The following is an 18011-nucleotide window of genomic DNA, read 5'->3' on the forward strand; positions in this document are numbered from 1 at the left end:
ATTTTTCAAACATATGACTATTTTACACCATTTTAAAGACAAGGCTCTCCTTTATCTAACCACACTGTCCGATTTCAAAAAAGCTTTACAACGAAAGCAAAACATTAGATTATGTCAGGAGAGTACCCAGCCATAAATAATCAGACACCCATTTTTCAAGCTGACATATAATGTCACAAAAACCAAAACCACAGCTAAATGCAGCACTAACCTTTGATGATCTTCATCAGATGACACTCCTAGGACATTATGTTATACAATACATGCATGTTTTGTTCAATCAAGTTCATATTTATATCAAAACCAGCTTTTTACATTAGCATGTGACGTTCAGAACTAGCATTCCCACCGAACACTTCCGGTGAATTTACTAAATTACTCACGATAAACGTTCACAAAAAACATACCAATTATTTTAAGAATTATAGATACAGAACTCCTTTATACAATCGCGGTGTCCGATTTTTAAAATTGCTTTTCGGTGAAAGCACATTTTGCAATATTCTGAGTAGATAGCCCGGCCATCACAGGCTAGCTATTTTGACACACACCAAGTTTGGTACTCACCAAACTCAGATTTACTATAAGAAAAATTGGATTACCTTTGCTGTTCTTCGTCAGAATGCACTCCCAGGACTTCTACTTCAACAACAAATGTTGGTTTGGTTCCAAATAATCCATAGTTATAGCCAAATAGCAGCGTTTTGTTCGTGCGTTCAAGACACTATCCGAAGGGTAACGAAGGGTGACGCGCCCGCGCGTATCGTGACAAAAAATTTCAAATATTCCATTACCGTACTTTGATGCATGTCAAACGCTGTTTAAATCCATTTTTATGCTATTTTTCTCGTAAAATAGCGATAATATTCCAACCGGGAGTCGTTTTCGTTCAAAGACTGAAAAAGTAAAATGGACTCTTCATGTGCACGCACACACACCCGTCTCATTGTTCTCAGATCGACTACTATCCAAATTCGCTACTGTTTTTCATCCATGGACTGCAAAGTCATCATTCAACGTTCTTGCGCCTTCTGAGAGCCTATGGGAGCCTTAGAAAGTGTCACGTTACAGCAGAGATCCTCTGTTTTCAATAAAGAGGCTAAAGAAGGCCAAGAAATGGTCAGAGAGGGCACTTCCTGTTTGGAATCTTCTCAGGTTTTGGCCTGCCATATGAGTTCTGTTATACTCACAGACACCATTCAAACAGTTTTAGAAACTTTAGGGTGTGTTCTATCCAAATCAAACAATTATATGCATATTCTAGTTTCTGGGCAGGAGTAATAAACAGATTAAATCGGGTACGTTTTTTATCCGGCCGTGAAAATACTGCCCCCTATCCATAACAGGTTTATACCAGTGTGTATGGAATACCTTATCACATGTTAGTTAGTTAATACCAGTGTGTATGGAATTCCTTATCACATGTTAATACCAGTGTGTATGGAATACCTTATCACATGTTAGTTAACACCAGTGTGTGTGTGTAATACCTTACCACATGTTAGTTAGTTAATACCAGTGTGTATGTAATACCTTATCACATGTTAGTTAATACCAGTGTGTATGGAATACCTGTATTCTACTGTATTTAATGTCTCTCCTGGTCCACCAGTGTATACTGTATTTAATGTGTCTCCTGGTCCACCAGGTTATGAGAACCATCTCTACGTCATGATCTTTGTTCCCATGGTAGCCGTCCTGATCATCTGTTTACTGGCCACGTTCACCATCATCAACAGGAAGAAGTAAGTCTGTTTGTCTCTGTCTCCGTCTCGGTCTCTATTCCAGTCCTGTGACGGCGTCATTGGTCTGAACATGGCTGGAGTGTGGTGCACTACTTTAGACCAGAGCCCACAGAGAAGTGCACTATATAGGGAATAGATACCATAGTGCTCTGGTCTATAGTAGTGCACTATATAGGGAATAGGGTTCTATAAGGCCCTGGTCTAAAATAGTGCACTATATAGAGAATAGGGTGCCGTTTGGGATGCTGTGTAACGCTGCTAACCCTGTGTGTGTGTGTGTGTGTGTGTGTGTGTGTGTGTGTGTGTGTCTACAGGAACAGTGACAGACTGGGGAATGGAGTTCTGTACGCATCAGTCAACCCTGAATACTTCAGCGCTGCAGAGAGTAAGTACCTGTAGTCAGACCACATCACCTGATAGACAGGAAGTACCTGTAGTCAGACCACATCACCTGATAGACAGAGAGGAAGTACCTGTAGTCAGACCACATCACCTGATAGACAGAGAGGAAGTAACTGTAGTCTGATCACATCACCTGATAGACAGAGAGGAAGTACCTGTAGTCAGACCACATCACCTGATAGACAGAGAGGAAGTACCTGTAGTCAGACCACATCACCTGATAGACAGAGAGGAAGTACCTGTAGTCAGATCACATCACCTGATAGACAGAGAGGAAGTACCTGTAGTCAGACCGCATCACCTGATAGACAGGAAGTACCTGTAGTCAGACCACACAAGTTCCTGTTAGTTAGTTAGTAAGCTAGATGAATGGGGGGTAGTGGGGGTGTGGTACTGTGATATAGTTGTCTGGTAACCCTCTCCTCTCCTCCAGTGTATATACCAGATGAATGGGGGGTAGTGGGGGTGTAATACTGTGATATAGTTGTCTGGTAACCCTCTCCTCCAGTGTATATACCAGATGAATGGGGGGTTAGTGGGGGTGTAGTACTGTGATATAGTTGTCTGGTAACCCTCTCCTCCAGTGTATATACCAGATGAATGGGGGGTAGTGGGGGTGTAGTACTGTGATATAGTTGTCTGGTAACCCTCTCCTCCAGTGTATATACCAGATGAATGGGGGGTTAGTGGGGGTGTAGTACTGTGATATAGTTGTCTGGTAACCCTCTCCTCTCCTCCAGTGTATATACCAGATGAATGGGGGGTAGTGGGGGTGTAGTACTGTGATATAGTTGTCTGGTAACCCTCTCCTCTCCTCTAGTGTATGTACCAGATGAATGGGAGGTGCTGAGGGAGAAGATCACGATGAACAGAGAGCTGGGTCAGGGGTCGTTCGGCATGGTGTACGAGGGCGTCGCTAAGGGAGTTGTCAAGGACGAGCCAGAGACGTGCGTGGCCATAAAGACGGTGAACGAGTCGGCCAGCATGAGAGAGAGAATAGAGTTCCTCAATGAAGCTTCCGTCATGAAGGAGTTCAGCTGTCACCACGTAGTACGACACACACACACACACACACAAACACACACACACACACACACACACACACAGTGTGGTACGACACACACACACACACACACACACACACACACACACACACACACACACACACACAGTGTGGTACGACACACACACAGTGTGGTACGACACACACACACACACACACACACACACACACACACAGTGTGGTACGACACACACACAGTGTGGTACGACAAACACACACACACACACACACACACAGCGTGGTACGACACACACACACATACACAGCGTGGTACGACACACACACACACACACAGTGTGGTATGATACAGGACACGAAAACACAGCGGACAGATACATTGAGACAACATAAGGCATAATACCTCATTCTCCACACCCCCTGTCCTGTCTAGATGTTGACCTGATCCCTGTCCTGTCTAGATGTTGACCTGATACTCCCCCTGTCCTGTCTAGATGTTGACCTGATGCTCCCCCCCCTGTCCTGTCTAGATGTTGACCTGATGCTCCCCCCCCTGTCCTGTCTAGATGTTGACCTGATGCTCCCCCTGTCCTGTCTAGATGTTGACCTGATGCTCCCCCTGTCCTGTCTAGATGTTGACCTGATGCTCCCATTGTCCTGTCTAGATGTTGACCTGATGCTCCCATTGCCCTGTCTAGATGTTGACCTGATGCTCCCCCTGTCCTGTCTAGATGTTGACCTATCGCTCCACACCCCCTGTCCTGTCTAGATGTTGACCTATCGCTCCACACCCCCTGTCCTGTCTAGATGTTGACCTGATGCTCCCCCTGTCCTGTCTAGATGTTGACCTGATGCTCCCCCTGTCCTGTCTAGATGTTGACCTATAACTCCACACCCCCTTTCCTGACTTATGTTTCTGTGAACAAATGAGGAGCCCCCTGTTTGTCAGTTCAGGATGTGGGCTCTGACCACTGATGTCATTTGTGTGCTATGATTGGTGCAGGTGCGTCTGCTGGGTGTGGTTTCGCAGGGCCAGCCCACCTTGGTTATCATGGAGCTGATGACTAAAGGAGATCTGAAGAGCCACCTGAGGTCACTACGGGCTAAAGACGTAAGTTACCTTCCCCTACCACCTAGCCACCTGAGGTCACTACGGGCTAAAGACGTAAGTTACCTACCCCTAACCCCTACCACCTAGTCACCTGAGGTCACTACGGGCTAAAGACGTAAATTATCTAACCCCTCATCCTAACCCCTAATCCCTCATCCTGACCCCTACCACCTGAGGTCACTAAAAATCGAATACAATTGTATTTGTCACATGCGCCGAATACAACAGGTGTAGACCTTAACTTGAAATGCGTACTTACAAGCCCTTAACCAACAATGCTGTTCAAGAAATAGTTAACAAAATAGTCTGGGTTGCCATTTTGATTAGTTGTTCAGCAGTCTTATGGCTTGGGGTTAAGGAGCCTTTTGGACCTAGACTTGGTGCTCCGGTACCGTGCGGTAGCAGAGAGAACAGTCTTATGGCTTGGGGTTAAGGAGCCTTTTGGACCTGGACTTGGCGCTCCGGTACCGTGCGGTAGCAGAGAGAACAGTCTTATGGCTTGGGGTTAAGGAGCCTTTTGGACCTAGACTTGGCGCTCCGGTACCGTGCGGTAGCAGAGAGAACAGTCTTATGGCTTGGGGTTAAGGAGCCTTTTGGACCTAGACTTGGTGCTCCGGTACCGTGCGGTAGCAGAGAGAACAGTCTTATGGCTTGGGGTTAAGGAGCCTTTTGGACCTAGACTTGGCGCTCCGGTACCGTGCGGTAGCAGAGAGAACGGTCTTATGGCTTGGGGTTAAGGAGCCTTTTGGACCTGGACTTGGTGCTCTGGTACCGTGCGGTAGCAGAGAGAACATTCTTGATCTTGGATGACTGGAGTTATCAAAAAATGAGCCTTCCTCTGACACCGCCTGGTATAGAGGTCCTGGATGGCAGGGAGCCTGGTGTCGAGGTCCTGGATGGCAGGGAGCCTGGTGTCGAGGTCCTGGATGGCAGGGAGCCTGGTGTCGAGGTCCTGGATGGCAGGGAGCCTGGCGTCGAGGTCCTGGATGGCAGGGAGCCTGGCGTCGAGGTCCTGGATGGCAGGGAGCCTGGCGTCGAGGTCCTGGATGGCAGGGAGCCTGGCGTCGAGGTCCTGGATGGCAGGGAGCCTGGCGTCGAGGTCCTGGATGGCAGGGAGCCTGGTGCCGAGGTCCTGGATGGCAGGGAGCCTGGTGCCGAGGTCCTGGATGGCAGGGAGCCTGGCGCCGAGGTCCTGGATGGCAGGGAGCCTGGCGTCGAGATCCTGGATGGCAGGGAGCCTGGCGTCGAGGTCCTGGATGGCAGGGAGCCTGGCGTCGAGGTCCTGGATGGCAGGGAGCCTGGCGTCGAGGTCCTGGATGGCAGGGAGCCTGGCCCCGAGGTCCTGGATGGCAGGGAGCCTGGCCCCAGGGATGTACTGGCCGTACGCACTACCTTCGAGCGCCTTGCGGTCGGATGCTGAGCAGTTGCAATACCAGACAGTGATGCAACCGGTCAGGATGCTCTCGATGGTGCAGCTGTATAACTTTTGGGGGATGTTGTCGTGCCCTCTTCATGACTGTCTTGGTGTGGAAAGCAAGGAATTTGGAACTATTGACCCGCTCCACTACAGCCCTGTCTATGTGAATGGGGGCGTTTTCTGCCCTCCTTTTCCTGTAGTCCACGATCATCTCTTTTGTCTTTGTCTGGCTCATGTTGAGGGAGAGGTTGTTGTCCTGGCACCACACTGCCAGGTCTCTGACCTCCTCCCGATAGGCTGTCTCATCGTTGTCTGTAATCAGGCCTTCCACCGTTGTGTCGTCAGTAAACTTAATGATGGCGTTGGAGTCGTGAGGGGGACTAAACAGGAGGGGCTAAGCACGCCTATGGGGTGCCCGTGTTGAGGATCAGCGTGGCAGATGTGTTGTTTCCTACCCTTACCACCTGGGGGCAGCCCGTCAGGAAGTCCAGGATCCAGTTGCAGAGGGAGGTGTTTAGTCCCAGAGTCCTTAGCTTAGTGATGAGCTTTGTGGGAACTATGGTGTTGAACGCTGAGCTGTAGTCAATGAACAGCATTCTCACTTAAGTGTTTCTTTTGTCCAGGTGGGAAAGTGGAGTGAAATTGAGATTGTGTCATCAGTGGATCTGATGGGGAGGTATGCAAATTGGAGTGGGATGATGGTGTTGACGTGAGCCATGACCAGCCTTTCAATGCACTTCATGGCTGCCGACGTGCTACGGGGCGGTAGTCATTTAGGCAGGTTACCTTAGTGTTCTTGGACACAGGGACTATGGTGGTCTGCTTGAAACGTAGATATTACAGACTCGGTAAGGGAGAGGTTGAAAATGTCAGTCTAGAGACTTGCCAGTTGGTCAGCACATGCTCTGAGTACACGTCCTGGTAATCTGTCTGGCCCTGCGGACTTGTGAATGTTGACCTGTTTAACCTGTTGGGGATAGGGGGCAGTATTTGCACGGCTGGATAAAAAACGTACCCGATTTAATCTGGTTACTACTCCTGCCCAGAAACTAGAATATGCATATAATTATTAGCTTTGGATAGAAAACACCCCGAAGTTTCTAAAACTGTTTGAATGGTGTCTGTGAGTATAACAGAACTCATATGGCAGGCAAAAACCTGAGAAGATTCCAAACAGGAAGTACCCTCTCTGACCATTCCTTGGGCTTCTTGCCTCTGTTTATTGAACATTTAGGATCTTTGCTGTAACGTGACACTTCCTACGGCTCCCATAGGCTCTCAGAACTCGGGAAAAAGCTGAATGATGTAATTCCATCCCCAGGCTGAAACACATTAGCGCTTTTGGCAAGTGCTCTATCAGAGGGCCATCAGACTGAGGCTCGTGCATGAGGGGATCCCATGCTTTTACTTTCGCTCTCTTTGTAATAAAAAAACGATTTCCCGGTCGGAATATTATCGCTTTTTTACGAGAAAAATGGCATAAAAATTGATTTTAAACAGCGGTTGACATGCTTCGAAGTACGATAATGGAATATTTAGATTTTTTTTGTCACGAAATGCATCGTGCTCGTCACCCTTATTTACCCTTTCGGATAGTGTCTTGAACGCACGAACAAAACGCCGCTATTTGGATATAACAATGGATTATTTGGGACCAAACCAACATTTGTTATTGAAGTAGAAGTCCTGGGAGTGCATTCTGACGAAGAACAGCAAAGGTAATAACATTTTTCTTATAGTAAATCTGACTTTGGTGAGTGCTAAACTTGCTGGGTGTCTAAATAGCTAGCCCTGTGATGCCGGGCTATCTACTTAGAATATTGCAAAATGTGCTTTCACCGAAAAGCTATTTTAAAAACGGACATAGCGAGTGCATATAGGAGTTCTGTATCTATAATTCTTAAAATAATTGTTATGTTTTTTGTGAACGTTTATCGTGAGTAATTTAGTAAATTCACCGGAAGTGTTCGGTGGGAATGCTAGTCACATGCTAGTCACCTGCTAATGTAAAAAGCTGTTTTTTGATATAAATATGAACTTGATTGAACAGACATGCATGTATTGTATAACATAATGTCCTAAGATTGTCATCTGATGAAGATCATCAAAGGTTAGTGCTGCATTTAGCTGTGGTTTGGGTTTATGTGACATTATATGCTAGCTTGAAAAATGGGTGTCTGATTATTTATGGCTGGGTACTCTGCTGACATAATCTAATGTTTTGCTTTCGTTGTAAAGCCTTTTTGAAATCGGACAGTGTGGTTAGATTAACGAGAGTCTTGTCTTTAAAATGGTGTAAAATAGTCATATGTTTGAGAAATTGAAGTAATAGCATTTCTAAGGTATTTGAATAACGCGCCACGGGATTCAACATTTACATTTAAGTCATTTAGCAGACGCTCTTATCCAGAGCGACTTACAAATTGGCTGTTGAGTAGTCCCACCTAGCCCAGAGAGGTTAAAGGTCTTGCTCACATTGGCTACGGAGAGCGTGATCACACAGTTGTCCGAAACAGCTGGTGCTCTAATGCATGCTTCAGTGTTGCTTGCCTCAAAGCGAGCATAAAAGGCATTTAGCCGGTCTGGTAGGCACGCTTCACTGGGCAGCTCGCGGCTGGGTTTCCCTTTGTAGTCCGTAATCGTTCCACATCCGACGAGCGTCAGCTGGTATAGTAGGATTCCATCTTAGTCCTGTATTGACTCTTTGCCTGTTTGGTGGTTCGTCTGAGGGCATAACGGGATTTCTTATAAGTGTCCGGATTAGTGTCCCGCTCCTTGAAAGCGGCAGCTCTAGCCTTTAGCTCGGTGTGGATGTTGCCTGTAATTCATGGCTTCTGGCTGGGTTATGTGCGTACGGTCACTGTGGGGACGACGTCATCGATGCACTTATTGATGAAGCTGGTGACTGCAGTGGTATACTCCTCAATGCCATTGGATGAATCCCAGAACATATTCCAGTCTGTACTAGCAAAACAGTCCCTTAACGTAGCATCCGCCTCATCTGACCACTTCCGTATTGAGCGAGTCACTGGTACTTCCTGCTTTAGTTTTTGCTTGTAAGCAGGAATTATGGTCAGATTTGCCAAATGGAGGGCGAGGGAGAACTTTGTATGCGTCAGTGTGTGGGGTAAAGATTGTCTAGAGTTTTTTTCCCTCTGTTTGTACATGTGACATTCTGGTAGAAATGAGGTCAAACTGATTTAAGTTTGCCTGCATTAATGTCCCCGGCCACTAGGAGCGCCTTCTCTGGATGAGCATTTTCTTGTTTGCTTATGGCCTTACAGCTCGTTGAGTGCGGTCTTAGTGCCATCATCAGTTTGTGGTGGTAAATAGACGGCTCTCTTGGTAGAAAGTGTGGTCAACAGTTTATCATTATGTACTGTTGTATACATCTGGCCCTTCTTTGGACACTGTGTTAACTAACCTCCAGACGAGCTTCAATGCCATACAACACTCCTTCCGTTGCCTCCAACTGCTCTTAAATACAAGTAAAACTAAATGCATGCTCTTCAACCGATCGCTGCCTACACCTGCCCGCCCGTCCAGCATCACTACTCTGGACGGTTCTGACTTAGAATATGTGGACAACTACAAATACTTAGGTGTCTGGTTAGACTGTAATCTCTCCTTCCACACTCACATTAAGCATCTCCAATCCAAAATTAAATCTGGAATTGGCTTCCTATTTCGCAACAAAGCATCCTTCGCTCGTGCTGCCAAACATACCCTCGTAAAACTGACTATCCTACCGATCCTCGACTTTGCGATGTCATTTACAAAATAGCCTCCAACACTCTACACAGCAAATTGGATGCAGTCTATCACAGTGCCATCCGTTTTGTCACCAAAGCCCCATATACTGCGACCTGTACGCTCTCGTTGGCTGGCCCTCACTTTATATTCGTCGCCAAACTCACTGGCTCCAGGTTATCTACAAGTCTCTGCTAGGTAAAGCCCCGCCTTATCTCAGCTCACTGGTCACCATAGCAGCACCCACCCGTAGCACGCGCTTCAGCGGGTATATCTCACTGGTCACCCCCAAAGCCTTTTCGTCTTTTGGCCGCCTTTCCTTCCAGTTCTCAGATGCCAATGACTGGAACGAATTGCAAAAATCACTGAAGCTGGAGACTCATATCTCCCTCACTAGCTTTAAGCACCAGCTGTAATTGACAAATAGACACAACAGCACCCCTCGTCTTACCAGACGAAGCTGTTCTGTCCTGCTGATGCACGGAAAACCCAGCCAACTGTATATTATCAGTGTCGTCATTCAGCCACGTCTCGGTGAAACATATATATTACAGGATACGATATTACAGTTTTTAATGTCCTGTTGGTAGGATAATCTCCAACAGTTTATCCAGTTTATTCTCCAGTGAGTTTACAGTCTCAACCTTCCTCCTCTGAAGGAGATTATTCAGATGGACTCTAACCTCTCCTCTCTCTCCCCTCTCTCTCTCACTCACACACACACACACACACACACACACACACACACACACACACACACACACACACACACACACACACACACAGCCCTCCCAGTCCTACAGTCTCAACCTCCCACCTCTGAAGAAGATTATTCAGATGGCTGGGGAGATAGCGGACGGGATGTCTTATCTCAACGCTAACAAGTTTGTCCACAGAGACCTGGCCGCCAGGAACTGTATGGTGGCAGACGACTACACCGTCAAGATAGGTGGTACGGACAGACAGACTTCCTCCTAAAGAATTATAGTTCAATTAGGCTTGTAATTTAGCCTAGTATATTGATGTGAACAACGTTTTTTTTATACATTCATGTTAAGTCATTTCCCCCTGTCTTCCCTGTGTGTGAGGTAGATTTTGGTATGACCAGAGACATCTATGAGACAGACTACTACCGTAAAGGAGGAAAGGGGTTGCTGCCGGTCCGATGGATGTCCCCCGAGTCCCTTAAAGATGGAGTGTTCACCACCACCTCCGATGTCTGGTAACTGCACCCATTCACCCTCTCATTTCAATGAGGATGGAACAGTTCACTTCCAGGAGGGGACGACATTTTAAAAGGAAGGGAGCCAAGCTTGTAGAAGAGCCTGAACCCCTCTCTCCATTTGTCCCCCGTTGGGAAGCCATTTAACCTGGTGATGTTTTGAGAGGGAGTGGAACACAAGGTCCGTTCCAGCTTCTGTCTGTTTAAAGCAGAGCTGGCCAGGAGGCCTCACTACCATTTATATTAGACTCAAACTGCTCTGCTTTTTCTGCTCAGTCCTTCTCACAGTGTACACTACTAAACCAAATGACAGCACACAGAGTGTATAACCCCAGGGTGTGTAGGGTTAGAGGTCGACCGATTAATCGGAATAGCCGATTTAATTATGGCCGATTTCGAGTGTTCATAACAATCGGTAATCGGTATTTTTGGCCACCGATTTGCCTATTTTATTTTTTTATTTTTTTATTTTTTATTTTTTAAGACCTTTATTTAACTAGGCAAGTCAGTTAAGAACACAGTCTTATTTTCAATGACGGCCTAGGAACAGTGGGTTAACAGTGGGTTAACTGCCTTGTTCAGGGGGGATTCGTTTTTGCAACCTGCCGGTTACTAGTTGTTAAGAGAATTATGTTCTCAATGTTAACTTCAATTTTCAATTCAAACTCAGTCTGCCATCCATAATGTGTGCGATTCTGGTTTAATAACACAGACAGAGGACCAGCTTACAAGAATCAGAATTGTTTATTCAGTAGAGCGTACTGCTTACAAGAATCAGAATTGTTTATTCAGTAGAGCGTACTGCAGTTCCTACACAAAACATCTATTATATACCAGGCTTCTCATTTACACATTACACACTAACACTAAGGAGAGTTAATTGTTCTTCCCCAGAACTCTCAACACCGTAAATTCTTACCCAGCTGACAGTATTTTAGTACTCTGAGATTAGGGAAACCTGGAGGGTTCGAGCTAGGTCAGGTCAACCAAAGTTTAACAGTTCTTGATGTTTACTTAAACACACAGACACCTCTATTCCTCTCCTATCCTAGTCAATCTCCTGAGACTTATGCTTAAAACCCTTTAGTTACTTATTCTACAGGCTATATAGACCATATCCCTAAAATCAGGGTAGAATTATTTAATCATTACTCTCAAGCAGGAATTCCTTTAACACTAGTCCAACGCTCTAACCACCTGCCTTACATTGCACTCCACGAGGAGCCTGCATGGCAGGCTGACTACCTGTTACGTGAGGGCAGCAAGAAGCCAAGGTAAGTTGCTAGCTAGCATTAAACGTATCTTATAAAAAACTATCGATCTTAACATAATCACTAGTTAACTACACATGGTTGATGATATTACTAGTTTATCTAACGTGTATATAATCGATGCGGTGCCTGTTAATTTCTCATTGAATCACAGCTTACTTCGACAAACGGGTGTTGATTTAACAACCGCATTTGCGAAAAAAGCACTGTCGTTGCACCAATGTACCTAACCATAAACATCAATGCCTTTCTTTAAAATCAATACACAAGTATATATTTTTAAACCTGCATATTTAGTTAATATTGCCTGCTAACATGACTCTGCGTTCATTGCACGCAGAGTCAGGGTATATGCAGCAGTTTGGGCCGCCTGGCTCGTTGCGAACTAATTTGCCAGAATTTTACATAATTATGACATAACATTGAAGGTTGTGCAATCTAACAGGAATATTTAGACTTAGGGATGCCACCCGTTAGATAAAATACGGAACAGTTCCGTATTTCACTGAAAGGAAAAACGTTTTGTTTTCGAGATTATAGTTTCCGGATTCGACCATATTAATGACCTAAGGCTCGTATTTCTGTGTGTTATTGTGTTCTAATTAAGTCTATGATTTGATAGAGCAGTCTGACTGAGCGGTGGTAGGCACCAGCAGGCTCGTAAGCATTGATTGAAACAGCACTTTCGTGCGTTTTGCCAGCAGCTCTTCGCAATGCATTGCGCTGTTTATGACTTCAAGCCTATCAACTCCCAAGATTAGGCTGGTGTAACCGATGTGAAATGGCTAGCTAGTTAGCCGGGTGCGCGCTAATAGCGTTTCAAACGTCACTCGCTCTGAGACTTGGAGTAGTTGTTCCCCTTGCTCTGCATGGGTAACGCTGCTTCGAGGGTGGCTGTTGTCGATGTGTTCCTGGTTCGAGCCCAGGTAGGAGCGAGGAGAGGGACCGAAGCTATATTGTTACACTGGCAATACTATAGTGCCTATAAGAACATCCAATAGTCAAAGGTATATGAAATACAAATGGTATAGAGAGAAATAGTCCTATAATTCCTATAATAACCTCAACCTAAAACTCCTTACCTTGGAATATTGAAGACTCATGTTAAAAGGAACCACCAGCTTTCATATGTTCTCATGTTCTGAGCAAGGAACTTAAACGTTAGCTTTTTTACATGGCACATATTGCACTTTTACTTTCTTCTCCAACACTTTGTTTTTGCATTATTTAAACCAAATTGAAACATTTTCATTATTTATTTGGGGCTAAATTGATTTTATTGACGTATTATATTAAGTTAAGTGTTCATTCAGTATTGTTGTAATTGTCATTATTACAAATACAATATATATATTTTTTTATATTAAATCGCCCGATTAATCTGTGGCGGCTTTTTTTGGTCATCCAATAATCGGTATCGGCGTTGAAAAATCATAATCGGTCGACCTCTAGTCAGGGTGTGTAGGGTGTATAACCCTGTCTCTCCTCTCTCTGCAGGTCTTTTGGGGTGGTGTATAACCCCGTCTCTCCTCTCTCTCTGCAGGTCTTTTGGGGTGGTGTTATAACCCCGTCTCTCCTCTCTCTCTGCAGGTCTTTTGGGGTGGTGTATAACCCCGTCTCCTCTCTCTCTGCAGGTCTTTTGGGGTGGTGTGTAACCCCAGGGTGTGTAGGGTGTTATAACCCCGTCTCCTCTCTCTCTGCAGGTCTTTTGGGGTGGTGTGTAACCCCAGGGTGTGTAGGGTGTTATAACCCCGTCTCTCCTCTCTCTGCAGGTCTTTTGGGGTGGTGTTATAACCCCGTCTCTCCTCTCTCTCTGCAGGTCTTTTGGGGTGGTGTATAACCCCGTCTCCTCTCTCTCTGCAGGTCTTTTGGGGTGGTGTGTAACCCCAGGGTGTATAGGGTGTTATAACCCCGTCTCCTCTCTCTCTGCAGGTCTTTTGGGGTGGTGTGTAACCCCAGGGTGTGTAGGGTGTTATAACCCCGTCTCTCCTCTCTCTGCAGGTCTTTTGGGGTGGTGTATAACCCCGTCTCTCCTCTCTCTCTGCAGGTCTTTTGGGGTGGTGTTATGGGAGATCGCCACGCTAGCAGAGCAGCCCTACCAGGGGATGTCCAACGAGCAGGTGCTGCGCTTTGTTATGGACGGAGGACTGCTAGACAAACCAGACAACTGCCCTGACATGCTGTGGGTTACACACACACACACACACCTGCCCTGACATGCTGTGGGTTACACACACACACACACACACCTGGGTTTCTGTTCGCCCGGTATATCTGGATTTTTGCCCCCCAAAAATGGAAAAGCCGGTAAATATAATGGGTGCCGGCCGGGAGAAGAAAAATCCTTTAGCGAAATAATGCTTTTCAGCCTGTTCATTGGTGGAAATACCAGTCATGCTTATCGTAGCCTGTTCATTGGTGGAAATACCAGTCATGCTTATCGTAGCCTGTTCATTGGTGGGAATACCAGTCATGCTTATCGTAGGGTTGAGTTGATGCGTCTGTGTTGGCAGTACAACCCTAAGATAATATCTCTCTCTCGCGCACGCTCTCTCTCGCGCTCTCTCTCTCTCTGTCTCTCTCGCTGTCTCTCTCTCTCGCTGTCTCACTGTGTCTCTCTCTCGCTCTCTCTCTCTCCTACCAGGTTTGAGTTAATGCTCTCTCTCTCTCTCTCTCTCTCTCCCTCTCTCCCCTACCAGGTTTGAGTTAATGCTCTCTCTCTCTCTCCTCTCTCTCTCTCTCTCTCTCTCTCTCTCTCTCTCCTACCAGGTTTGAGTTGATGCGGATGTGTTGGCAGTACAACCCTAAGATGCGTCCGTCGTTTCTGGAGATCATTAACAGCATCAAAGAGGAGCTGGAGCCACCGTTCAGAGAGATGAGTTTCTTTTACAGCGAAGAGAACAAGCTTCCAGACACAGAGGAGTCAGACATGGAGGTAGAAAACATGAACAATGTCCCTTTAGGTCCCGCTGCCTCTTCACGCCCCCCAATCCCCTGTCCCCCCACCACCTCCGGGTCCGCCCTGCCCAACCAGCCCCCTCCTCCCCCCTCCCAACAGACACCAGCCACCACGGCCCCCGCCGGTCCGTTAACACAGGGCTCCACCCCACCTTCAGCCCCGTCCTCTGGGCAGGTTCAGCCCCAGGCTCCCTCGTCCCCCTGCTCCCCAGCCCTCGGGGCCGCCAGCCAGGCCTGCTGCTCTCCAGTGGCCCCTGGCCCCTCCTCGGCACAGAGCTCAGGGGCCTCAGGACAGGTGGCGTCCAACGGCCCAGAGGCGGTCGCCCAGGTCCTGCTGCGACCAGCCTTCAATGACTCACCGCCCTACGCACACATGAACGGAGTGAGGAAGAAGGAACGTGCCATACCCCTCCCACAGTCCTCAGCCTGCTGATCCTAGTGGACCCCCCCTCTTTTCTAAAGAGTTTGATGAACTCCTCTGTAGTGGACCCCCCTCTCCATCCCTCATCTCTGATGGACTCCTCTGTGGTGGACCCCTCTCCATCCCTCATCTCTGATGGACTCCTCTGTAGTGGACCCCTCTCCATCCCTCATCTCTGATGGACCCCTCTGTGGTGGACCCCCCCTCCATCCCTCATCTCTGATGGACTCCTCTGTGGTGGACCCCCCTCTCCATCCCTCATCTCTGATGGACTCCTCTGTGGTGGACCCCTCTCCATCCCTCATCTCTGATGGACTCCTCTGTGGTGGACCCCTCTCCATCACTCATCTCTGATGGACTCCTCTGTGGTGGACCCCCCTCTCCATCCCTCATCTCTGATGGACTCCTCTGTGGTGGACCCCCCTCTCCATCCCTCATCTCTGATGGACTCCTCTGTGGTGGACCCCTCTCCATCCCTCATCTCTGATGGACTCCTCTGTGGTGGACCCCTCTCCATCCCTCATCTCTGATGGACTCCTCTGTGGTGGACCCCTCTGTGGTGGACCCCCCTCCATCCCTCATCTCTGATGGACTCCTCTGTGGTGGACCCCCCTCTCCATCCCTCATCTCTGATGGACTCCTCTGTGGTGGACCCCTCTCCATCCCTCATCTCTGATGGACTCCTCTGTGGTGGACCCCTCTCCATCCCTCATCTCTGATGGACCCCTCTGTGGTGGACCCCTCTGTGGTGGACTCATACTTTTTCATTCTGTATTGACATTTCTATCAGCTGCCTGATATAAAGCACCTCCTGCTGAGGCCTGCTGGGAGGACCCTGGACCACGACCTGAACAACGGTGGTTTAAGATGTATTCCTTTAGGCCCAGCTACCTTTATATATAAAACACAAGTCCGTTGTTCAGGAAGGTTTCTGGTTACCGTTATCAGTCAAAGGTTTGGGGACACCTACTCATTCAAGGGTTTTTCTTTAATGTTTACTATTTTCTACATTGTAGAATAATAGTGAAGACATCAAAACTATGGAATTACACATATGGAATCACGTAGTAACCAAAAAAGTGTTAAAAAAATCTAAATATATTTGAGATTCTTCAAGGTAACCACCCTTTTGCCTTGATGACAGCTTTGCACACTCTTGGCATTCTCTCAACCAGCTTCATGAGTTTTCCAACGGTCTTGAAGGAGTTCCCACATATGCTGAGCACTTGTTGGCTGCTTTTCCTTCACTCGGTGGTCCAACTCATCCCAAACCATCTCAATTGGATTGAGGTCGGGTGATTGTGGAGGCCAGGTCATCTGATGCAGCACTCCATCACTCTCCTTCTTAGTAAAATAGCCCTTAAACAGCCTAGAGGTGTTTTGGGTCATTGTCCTGTTGAAAAACAAATGATAGTCCCACTAAACGCAAACCAGATGGGATGGCATATCGCTGCAGAATGCTGTGGTAGCCATGCTGGTTAAGTGTGCCTTGAATTCTAAATAAATCACAGACAGTGTCACCAGCAAAGCACCATCACACCACCTCCTCTATGCTTCACGGTGGGAACCACAAAAGAGGAGATCATCCGTTCACCTACTCTGCGTCTCACAAAGACATGGCAGTTGGAACCAAAAATCTCAAATTTGGACTCATCAGACCAAAGGACAGATTTCTACCGGTCTAATGTCCATTGCTCGTGTTTCTTGGACCAAGCAAGTCTCTTCTTCTTATTGGTGTCCTTTAGTAGTGGTTTCTTTACAGCATTCCACCCTGAAGGACTGATTCACGCAGTCTCCTCTGAACAGTTGATGTTGAGATGTGTCTGTTACTTGAACTCTGTGAAGCATTTATGTGGGCTGCAATCTGAGGCTGGTAACTCTAATGAACTTATCCTCTGCAGCAGAGGTAACTCTGGGTCTTCCTTTCCTCTGGCGGTCCTCATGAGAGCCAGATTCATCAAAGCACTTGATGGTTTTTGCGACTGCACTTGAATAAATTTTCAAAGTTCTTGAAATGTTCCGTATTAACTGACCTTCATGTCTTAAAGTAATGATGGACTGTCGTTTCTCTTTGCTTATTTAAGCTGTTCTTGGCATAATATGGACTTGGTCTTTTACCAAATAGGGCTATCTTCTGTATACCACCCCTACCTTATCACAACACAACTGATTGGCTCAAACGCATTAAGAAGGAAAGAAATTCCACAAAATACCTTTTTAACAAGGCACACCTGTTAATTGAAATGCATTCCAGGTGACTACCTCATGAAGCTGGTTGAGAGAATGCAAAGCTGTCATCAAGGCAAAGGGTGGCTATTTGAAGAATCTGAAATATAAAATACATTTTGAACTGTTTCTCTTTTTTTGGTTACTACATGATTCCATATGTGTTATTTCATAGTTTTGATGTCTTCACTATTATTTTACAATGTAGAAAATAGTAAAAATAAAGAAAAACCCTGGAATGAGTAGGTGTGTCTAAACTTTTGACTGGTGCTGAGATTATATATATATATATATATATACACAGTGTGTGTTTTATTAGTTTTTCTAAATATTCCCAAATGGAGACAGCCTTTCAGAGTGATGGATGGTTGGTTGGCTCACTGTGTAATATTGGGGGGCATGATTATTATTGTGATGTAAATGTTTTCTCTTCTGTCTGGAAGCAACGCCAACGGCCAAGCGCTGTC

General features: G+C 46.5%; 1 protein-coding gene across 2 annotated transcripts in view; it reads left to right on the top strand.

Moving 5' to 3' along the window:
- Positions 1 to 15868, top strand: part of LOC115203659 (insulin-like growth factor 1 receptor) — an 81800-nt gene extending 65932 nt beyond the window's left edge. The window contains exons 15-22 of one of the 2 annotated variants that reach the window (XM_029768564.1): positions 1649 to 1745; positions 2060 to 2130; positions 2968 to 3197; positions 4172 to 4279; positions 10233 to 10398; positions 10539 to 10668; positions 13987 to 14121; positions 14709 to 15868. In XM_029768564.1, coding sequence (XP_029624424.1) covers positions 1649 to 1745; positions 2060 to 2130; positions 2968 to 3197; positions 4172 to 4279; positions 10233 to 10398; positions 10539 to 10668; positions 13987 to 14121; positions 14709 to 15330 — 1559 coding nt within the window. In that variant the 3' untranslated portion in view covers positions 15331 to 15868. The other variant, XM_029768565.1, reaches the window with a different exon arrangement.
- Positions 15869 to 18011: the final 2143 nt, after the last annotated feature.

Source organism: Salmo trutta, chromosome 12 (genome assembly GCF_901001165.1).
Source record: "Salmo trutta chromosome 12, fSalTru1.1, whole genome shotgun sequence".
NCBI classification, from domain to species: Eukaryota; Metazoa; Chordata; class Actinopteri; order Salmoniformes; family Salmonidae; genus Salmo; species Salmo trutta.